We start from the raw sequence: 10,212 nt of genomic DNA on the forward strand, positions 1-10,212 counted from the left end.
TCTCAAAGTAGGTTTTAGATTTTAAACTTTCTTGTTTTCTGTAACAATACAACTTCACATGATGCTAGCCTTTAAGTAAAGGATGAATTCTCACAAGCTGGCTAAGCACCACTAATTCTGAATATGAGAAATTATTGACTGAAAATGAGCAAGGCCTTTTATTTACTGGTGGTAAGAAAGCACCTTACAGCAAAACAAAGCAAATCTTACAGTAACAGTGATGTACAACTTGTCCTGATGTATCAATACAGCAAGTACAGGTATGGTCAGCCTGTGGTCAGCCACAAGCAGGAGTGCACGCCTTGCCTGGCCTTGTTTGTCAGGCAGCCATTCCTGAGTGTCTTCTTTTCAGTGTTTAAGAAACATTTTAATCAGATAACTCCATATATACCTGATAGGTTATTCCACTGGATGCAGGAGTGGAAGAGGTAGACTGTGAAAAGGTCTGTGAGCACCAGCACCAGCTGCACACAGAGAATAGCATGTCTGGGCTGAGTTTATTAATACATGTAGTGCCACAAGTCCAGCTGCAGTGTAACGCTTTCGTTGGTTGCAAAAATCAGCATCAACCTTGGCTTTGCTGGTCTTGCTGATATCAACAAGTTCAAACAAAATTTAGCAGTATCTGAGCTGGACATTTCAATGTGTGGTTTTGAATCCAGTCAAGTTATATTATTGTTGGTACTGCTGCAGCAGAGAAAAACTGAAGGAGCCCTTTTAAAAGCGTGAGGATGTCTCGTGTGATTTAGTGTGTAAAAGTGATTGGAAATCTATTACCAGTAAACCACAGACACTCCCAGGGGCAGTAGAGTACAAAATGGTTGGAACAACTTGGGTGTTTCTTTTCTTTGTTCAGCCCAGCAGCTTTTTATCTCATTTATCAATTTAATTTCCTTCTCTTACTCTTCCATTCATTGCTCTTTCACGCGCAATTTAAATTAGGGTTTTTTTAATGTTGTATTTATTATTTTAACTTATTGTGGAATTTCTGTCTGCTTTATTAAGTACATAAATATACATGCAATTAACATTTTACACATGATTACTTACCACTTTTGTCTGCCACATAATTTCAACCTTCATGCTTCACTCCAAAAATTATTTCTTTGAAAACTTGTTCTGTTCATCTGGACGATCTTTTTCTGCGTATGAGAATGTTTCTCAGCTGAACTGTGCCAGATGGATGGGTTTTTGGGCAGAGCTGTTTTCCCAGGTCTATTCACAGTTTAAAGCTAGAAGAAAACCTAGATTTCCTAGTTTGTCCTCTGCTGTATTAGACACAGGCAGGTTTCTTAACCTTTATGGAGCCCTGTAGTTTACATGTGACTAAAGCTCATGCTGTAACAGGCTTTTTTTTTATTTTTGGTTTGGAGACACTGAAAGAACAGAGACTGCCTTGCTGGTTCCCTCAATGCTTGTTCCACAGATGAACCACTCCTGCTCTTCAAAAATCTATATCCTACTTCTGATCTGAATCCATGTGGTTCGTGCTTTATAGCTTTTTGTTCTTAAATCATTTTGCATATTTTCTTATTTGGTAATTCTTGCTGGTAGAAGACTCACCTACTCCTGCCTGATAAATTAAACAATCTCTTAATAAATAATCTGATGCCTGGGAATAGGCTCCATTTCTTCCAGTTTACTGAATCTGCCTTAATTTTTGGATAAATGTTGGACACATTAATTCCTCAAAGGATTTATATTCCAGCTGCAACTATGAGAGAAATAAGTATCTTTATTTAATGTAAAATATACATTTGTGTATTTAACCAGAGCAAACATTCTGTATTGTCATTGGCTTCAAAATGAAATTCAGATGAAAGCTTTGAAGAGGCTATTCATGCCTTGAATTCTAAACCTGGTGTATTAATGTCTGGGTTTTATCTGTGGTAGGACAAATGGATCTATTGATGTGTTACTGCCTTGCTTCTGGCCATTTCAGTACCACAGTATATGGTCTGGCTGCTGCACATAGATATTTTTAGACATATTGCTGCAGTAGATTTAACATAGATTATCTTGAATAAAGCCTGAAACTTCTGAAGACAGGGCTGAAATTCTGAAGTGCCTTTATGAATTGGTATGAAAAAATACTACAGTACTACCAGAATAATGCATATGTAAATATCAACAAGAAACACAAGATTTGAAGGTTTTAACTCAACATGATGAAGTACCTCCAGATTCTGCCAAAAGAGAAAACTCCAACCTGGAGTGTGTAGCTGAGAGTCTCAACATGCAAAGTGCTTGAATTCCTGGAAATAGAGGAGGGGTTAGGTTGGGAGAGGCCTTTAAGATCATCCAGTTCCAATTCCCTTGCCGTGGACCAGATTGCTCTGACCCCCATCCAGTCTTGCCTTGAGCATTTCCAGGAATGTTGAAGCTAGACCCATAGCTTCTTTCTGCAACCTATGCCAGTGTCTTACCACCCTCAGAACAAAGAATTTCTGTCTAATATCTAATCTAAATATCTCCTCTTTTAGTTTAAATCTATTGCCATTGTTCTGTCACTACCTGCCTGTGAAAAAGTTGTTCTCCCTCTATTTTATAAACCCTCTTGAAATACTGAAAGGCTGCAGTGAGATCTCAGCAGAGCCTTCTGTTCTTGAGGTTGAACAATTCCATCACTCTCAGCTTTTCCTCACAGCAGAGATCCTCCATCCCTCTGATCATCTTTGTGTCTCTCCTCTGGGCTCACTCCAGCAGGTCCCTGTCCCTCCTGTGCTGGACCCCAGCTCTGGATGCAGTGCTCCAGGTGGGTCTCAGCAGAGCAGAGCAGAGGGGCAGAATCCCCTCCCTGCCCTGCTGCCCACGGGGCTCTGGATGCAGCCCAGGACACGTTTGGCTCTCTGGGCTGTGAGTGCCATGGCTGGGGCATGTCCAGCCTCTCACCCACAGCACCCCCAAGTCCTTCTGGGCAGGGCTGCTCAAGCCCATTCTGGACTCGTGTCCAACTACAGATGCTTTCACTTCGCTGGGGGACAATCCTGAGCACTCAACTCACTATGGAGCAACTGCATAAAAGCCCGAGGAGAGTAGGAGGAATATTCAGAATGTTAAAAAGCTTGTGTAAACTGGATTTATATAGAAGAAAAGCCACAGGGCAGAATCGGGTAAGAATCTGTGAATATGTAAAGCAGTGTTTTAGAAAGGGTGAGTTTGTATGACCACTGACAATTTGATAACAAGTGATGGATAATTACTAAAAAATGTTTTAATGTTACATGCTAGGGAAAACAACTGACAGTAGGGATAGCTAAGTTCTGGAATAATTTGTGCAGAAATTTTCAAGTCTCAAGTCTTTGAAGGCTTTCATGAACAGATTAGATAAAGATCTGTCAGGAATGCTTTTGTTCAGCTGATTCTGCCCTAGGGCAGGGCATGCACTACATAACCTCCCACAGACCCCTTCAGCCCTCTTCGAGATCCAACATCATGCCACAGGAGTCGAGTGAGAGATGCTTCTCTCCTGTTTGTTCCACTTCTCTAAGTTGATAGGGGAATCTTTTCATCCCTTTCTTGTTTTGCATAGGTGATCGGGGACTACTATGGAAAGCAGGGACGATTTGAAATCCGATCGAATGTGAAATACCCGTGGAACCACGGCAGGCTGCGGCTAGATGAAAGCCGAATTTCAGAGCACACAAACAATACACCGTGTAAATCATGTAAGTTTAGCGACTTAATACTTCTGCCCCAGCTCTAAAGAGAAGAATCCATGAGTTACTGCAACATCATGGGCCATGTTAAATTGTTTAGCACAGCTGTCCAGCTGAGACATGGTGACTGTCTCTCTCTTCTGACTGCTGGGAGGTTAAGGTCTGGCAGCCATGGGTAGTTCATGGTCTGAATCATTCCCCTGAACTTAAATGTAACAGGAATCATGCAGAGGCCAGGGCCCTGGAGGCTTTAGGTCTTTGCAGGGGCCTTTTAGCCAGAAAGAGGGATGTAACTGAAACCCCAGCAGAGAATAATCACACTGATAATTAGCAGCTGTGCTGGTGGGAGCAGCGTTCTCCCAGTGCAGAATGATTTTCAGTGTTATGAGAAGGCACTGTGAGGGGGTCAGTAGGTTGAGGAGAAGTGAAGGCAGTTGAATGGAGTGACATCTGTGAATTCAGAAGTCTGGGACTACCCTCCAAAGGGCAGCTTGCCATTCTTTCCAGCACACTGTCATCACAGGCTGTGTTGTAGGACATTGCAAGGAGATTGGGCTAGGAGAATACTGGTGCCTCAGTGACAAAGGGTGGTCTTAACTTTTCACAGGAGACAAACTGCTAGTCCTCCAGTGACAAGGTAACTCCAGCCCAGTAAATTCTTGAATCCTTCAAAAACTGGTGCGTGCACAGATCATCTGTGGTCAGTGTGGTGTAGCTATGCCCCTTCTTCCTTCTGTACAGATAGAATCCCCTCGAAGGGTCAAGGATGAAGGAAAGGAAGGGAGCAGTTTAATTTCCTTGTATGTTCCTTTCCACAAAAACAGGTGGGAATGGAAATGGGAGTAGACTACATGCACATGAAAATGTCATTGTTCTTCAGGAGCTGTGCACTTCCCAGAGACAGTCCCTGTTTGGGTTCTTCTTCAGCTACTGTGTCTCTGTTCTGCCTCTGTTGAGATTTGAAGCAAGTCCAAAGTCACATGTCTTTAACTTGAAACAATGTATCTTGAGGAAATAAGAAAAAATTAGGAACTGTTGAATAATCATAGTCATTTTAATAAGCCTTGGGTGATACAGGGTTTGATTCTAATCCAGGTAAGATGAATTTGTTTCTGTTACAGTGACTCAAAGCATATTCAGTGCTGATTCCCATTATGTACGTCACTGTAACCCTAGTCAGTGCTAGGATTCAGACCAAGCTGTCCAGAACACTTTCCTAACAACATTTGCTTGGAACACATCTCCAGAATTGTGTCTTCATCTGACACTGAGTTGGGGGATTTTTCAACCCCAAGTAAGGCAAGGACATAAAGTAGACATGCAGACACTGGACAGGTTCCCATAGAGTCCTGACCTCTGAAAGGCTTTAGTTATTATCTAATGTTGATCACTAATTTCCTAATTGTGTGTATTTTCCAAAACATAAATGCAGATGGTTCTCAATATAAACCCTGATTGCTTATTTTTCCCTTTTTCAAGCAGGTGGTCTAGGAGAATCAGCAGTTACAGGAATAGTTGTGGGCGCCTTGCTTGGAGCAGGACTGCTAATGGCTTTTTACTTCTTCAGGTTAGTCCAATTCGTTGAAAGTTCTGTAAACTTTTTATGTGTCATCCAAACTTCTCAGCTCCTGGCAGAACATCCTTGGTGGGAGACAGAGAGGCACCATAATAATGTGTGGTAACATTTTCACCAGAGACAGGGAACACGCTTTGATTGTCCTTTTGTGTTTATCCAAATAATTTTATTGACTTGGGTCTTCATCCTGTAACTACTTACATCTCTAAGTAATGTTACTCATGGAAGTAGTTCCAGTGAGTTCCAGACATTCACAGTTGCTTTAGTAAAATGCTCCAGCCTTGAAAGCTGCCTTTGTTTGGTGCTCCTTGTCAGCACAGTTGTGCAGGCTGTGATCTGCAAGAGATTTATATCATTTGCCTGGTATTGAATGGAATTGTACTGCAGAACAGAAAGAGATTTCTGTTTTGGAGTATGAGAGCATTTGGATTCCAAAGCTGTGCATTTAACTTAATAAGCTGAGGTCAGTGCAGGGTGATCAGTGTTTTATTCTTGTTTAAGTAAAATAGTTCTCACACTGCTTGTCAGCAAATTTGAAGTCTTGACAATTGACCCTGTACTGATGGAATAAATTAGTTATACATATTCAGCACCTTATGTATGCAGTAATTTGTCCTCCTGCTATGGAAAAGACAGATAGGAGAATAGAATTAGCCTCTGCATACAAGAATTAAATATTCCTATCCAATAAAAAATAACTGTTCACAAAAAATGTTAACAAGATAAAACAGGCAAAACCTGCTTCAGTTCACCAGAACATTTTCAGGGTTTCAAAGAACCAAGCTTATTCATCAGGTACTTAAAACTGAAATTCTGCAGGGTGATTTTATTGTTGCTTGCATTCGTTGCTTATATAGTATGTTGTTTGGGTTTGGAATAGCATTAAGTTGGCTTGGACTGGATAAAGACTATCTTTAAAAGAAAGAGAACAAAAATCTGTCTTTATATTTTATGTCATCAGAGGTTCTTGAATCTTACATAGATTCTCAAACAGAGATGACAGTTGTTAGGTGTGGGTAGTAGCATTATTGGGAGGGAATTGGTGTGTAAGGACAATAAATAAAACAACAAATATCCTGGGCTACTATAAAGCTGTGCGAAATATCAGTGCAAGAACAGAACTTGAACTCCTAGTCATCTGACACAAAGATTTGGAAATCCATGTGAACAGAGGTGGGTGTCTGTAAAAGTAGATGTAATACACCTGAGCTCAACACCCCGTCTGTTTGTGTATGGTCAAAGGGGAAAAATGAGCAGTGTTCTTCTGTGCAGTTCATGTCATCTTCATATAAAAGCTAAACCAGGTCTCTGAGAAGTGCCTGTTTCTCAGTTTACTGAAGAAAGCTGCAGGTGCTGTCAGATGGATCTATGTGTTGGAGATGTCTAAAGACCTGTGGATGAATTTCACTCTGGAGATCTGATTGCAATTACTCAAAGCAAGAGCAGGGACAACCTGCATATTCCACTATTAGAATAAATACCTGAAACCTGACAAATCAGGGTGCATGGGTCAGATTTTCAGAAAATGTAGATTTAGCACTTGTATGCCTGGAAGTAATTTGTACTTGCAGCTTCTGTACCTTTTAAATTGTAAATGTGCCCTTCTGATTACCTTTCATTTGAATCTGTAATTGCACAAACAAGTATGAAAATACAGTTTTGAGTGTGCAGGCAAACAGTTGAAAGGTCTGTGGAGTAATTCTGATATGTAGACTGGATTTTAACTTAAACACCTGTGTATCTAAAATCTGGACCTGTCCTTGTGCAAGAGCCACTACTGTGCATGCTCTGACCCATGGAAGGATCTGTCTTGAAAATACATAAAGGAAGTAAACAGCCCAGGTTTTCCAAGCTTACTGATACAGCCATAAGTATTGAGGGAATATTTTCAGAACTTTTAGGTTGCCGTTTTCTATTCAGCCATGTTGCTTGAATCAAAACCTTGGTGTTGTGAAAATCTTTCTTCCGCTGCTGCATACCTAGCTGTGACTCCTGCCAGCTGTGCTGGTGGAGCAGGGCTTTCCTTCCCACACAAGATTTTTGCCATGCATCTCCACCAGCAGTATAAGTGCATGGAGCTGGACTAATGCCCTTCTGAAAAATTTCTCCTGAAACTCAGTAGAAGCATAAAGGTATACAATGTAGATGTGAATCATTTGATGATTTCTTGAGCGGGGAGGGGGGAGATTTTGGGTACAAAAGGGGAAGCTAAAAGCCGGTCAGAGGGTTTGTTTGACATACAAAGTAACACAGAATTCAAAAGGCCCTAGAGGAAGACACACAGGAAGAGCTGTGTCTGATACATGAGCATTTGTGTTTATTTCTTATCTGTCTTCTACATCCCTTTTCTTAATTCATCATCTTACCTCCTCTGACATTGCAAACATAGTAGCTTTCTCAGAGGGAAATGGGAAGATTAGTTAGTTAATACATAGTTTCAGTGAGAAATGCAGCTGAATAGTCAGATCTGTTGTTTGAACTCTCCAGAAAGTTCTCTGCCACCCAGCATACTGAAAAGAAATTTGGCTTTGATCAATATAAAACAGTGATATGGCACAGTTCACATGACATTTCACAAAAACTCCTAATCACTTAGATCAGAAATTTTCAAAGAAGCAAATGTCCATGCCTTAGTGCTTTGAGACTGCCGTGTAGAAATTAACAGGCATTCTTGAGCCTGGGTAAAATGTTCTGAGGCAAACTACTTTAATCTTTGACCAGGGTTTCACATTCTGCCACGTTTCATTTTTCAAATGGCACCCAGCTGTCCCCTACAGGCATTCTTCATAAGGGAAGTCTGTTAGGCTGTAGCTGGAGAATGATTTCTCATTCTGTTCCTCTCCTTTCATGCAGAAAGAAATACAGAATAACTATTGAGAGACGAACTCGACAGGAGGACTGTAACATGGGGAAACATCGGCAGTTACGTGAAGATTCCATTAGGTCTCATTTTTCTGCTGCATAAAGAAGAAGATGAAAAAGAATCCCATTCTTCCTAGGGAAAAGAAAGAATTAGATAAAAGGACACAACCAAAGACATCAGTGTAAAAAGAAGAGGCTCTTGAAGAACTCACTCTTTTAAGCAGTAATTTTGTCTTAATTTCTTTCAGAAGCTCAGGAATGATTTACTAATCACATTATGCCGCATGGCCTTTCATCTCATAAGAAAAGAAAATTATGCAGTTTGATGTTATAGGATGTACTTAATATGCAAAGACAGTATTTCCTAAGGCATACATTAAGTCTAGCAGATCTTGGTGTAGTGGATGGGGAATGCCTCATTTTGTTCCTTTTTTTTCTTTTTTTTTTTTTTTTTTTTTTTTAGCTTCTACCACCTCCTTCCATATTTGCATTTCACCCATGGGTATCAAATATGGTTTCAGAGGCACAGGTGTTGGTTGCTGTCAAAAGGAAAAAAAATGAGTCATTTGGGGTACAATCCTGCATCACTGAATCACTGACGCTGATAACAGGGGATATGAAATTTGGTGTACGGGCCTTAGTTCTGGGAGGGAACTGGCACTTGGTTGTAATTAATTCCACTGAGAAAGTCAGGCAGGTGGAAACACATGAACCATTCTTCCCTTGTTTGTGTGGCTGTCACAGTCAAAAGCACTGTTTCCCCCTCTTAGCTGGTGGGACTTAGGAAAAACTCCAGTGAAGGATGAGGAGTTTCACACGTGTGAAGAAGTGACAGAGAACAATCAGGTCCCTGGAGAGGACTTGTTAATTCCTCAGTCTTATATGTGCTTTGTCACACTCTTTTCTGTCCACTGCCATGACTTTTCAGAGGAGCAGATGTAGCCCATGTCAAGCCTGCTCCTGTTCCCAGTGAAGTTAATGGCACAATCCCATTAACTTCAGTGAGCACAGGACTGCATCCACAACTGTAAATATGAAAGTGTTTGTATAGCTGATGCAATTCAAAAGGGGATTTCTTTTGTGTGTGTGTAAAAATGACATTCCATGCTACCATTTTATTTTTTAGGATATTTTTAATCTTGTATTTTTCTATTAAAGTATCTATTTTTGCTTTGGTAGGATTAAAAATTAAGGAAGAGGATGTTTTGAAGACATATTTTTTATGATAGGAGTAATATGCAGGGAAAGTCAACAGCTGTAAATACATTTTGGAACCAGTATTTGGGGAAGGATAAATGACTTTGTGGATGGTGATAGACTTTTTGCCCCACTTTTTTCTCCAGGCATGTGCAACATTCAAATAGTTGCTTAAACAACACAAATACAGTTATTGAATTGTCTATGTGATGGTCACCCTGATGCTGTACATAATGCATTTTTCACATGTTAGAGTCCTATATAAGTCAGTGAGATTTAACTATCCATGTGTGTACAATTGAACACCCTAGGAACTACCTTCAGAAGTTGTGTGTTAAAATGCTGTTTGAAGCAGACTTTAATCCTGCTGCCATCAGTATCCTGGAACTTTTGCCATTTATTTTATCAGGAGCAAAACTGAATCTGTGTTGAATTAGCTACTGACAGGTTATTTTATACTAGACAAAGGAGAGCTTTGCACTTTCTAGTCAACAAATGGAAATGAACAGTACTTACTGTAAATGTGGTAAAGAAGACCCATAAAGGTATTGTCAGTGGGGAAACGGAGCTATGACTATGGTTCTAAGAGTCCATGAAATATTTTGTTTTATTCTATTCTGATTTCATAAGCAGAGCTTTCTGGTCTCAGCAGTTCTTGAAAGTTAATCTCAAAACTGGCTCTGAAGCCTGATGTCTACAAAACTTCTAGACCCTGAAAACCAGAGTACTAATTCTGAGAAACCACTTTGGGATACCTGGGACTGAAGAGCAAAAACTCACTGTGTCTGCTTTCTGCTGCCTTTTATTTGTTGCTGGACATGTATTTTTTTTTCCTTATATTTAATTTTATTCTTAGCATATGGAGGGTTCATCACCTGCCCTTGTGATCTACTGTCCTATGTCCCAAGCAGCCAGAGG

General features: G+C 40.4%; 1 protein-coding gene across 1 annotated transcript in view; it reads left to right on the plus strand.

The window, feature by feature from the left end:
• NPR3 (natriuretic peptide receptor 3) overlaps nt 1-8,304 on the plus strand; it is a 37,809-nt gene extending 29,505 nt beyond the window's left edge. The window contains exons 6-8 of the mRNA XM_062514032.1: nt 3,533-3,668; nt 5,139-5,226; nt 8,089-8,304. Of these exons, the coding sequence (XP_062370016.1) occupies nt 3,533-3,668; nt 5,139-5,226; nt 8,089-8,200 (336 nt within the window). The 3' untranslated portion in view covers nt 8,201-8,304. The remainder of the gene's footprint in view (nt 1-3,532; nt 3,669-5,138; nt 5,227-8,088) is intronic.
• The last annotated feature ends 1,908 nt before the right edge of the window (nt 8,305-10,212 follow it).

Source organism: Cinclus cinclus, chromosome Z, assembly GCF_963662255.1.
Source record: "Cinclus cinclus chromosome Z, bCinCin1.1, whole genome shotgun sequence".
NCBI classification, from domain to species: Eukaryota; Metazoa; Chordata; class Aves; order Passeriformes; family Cinclidae; genus Cinclus; species Cinclus cinclus.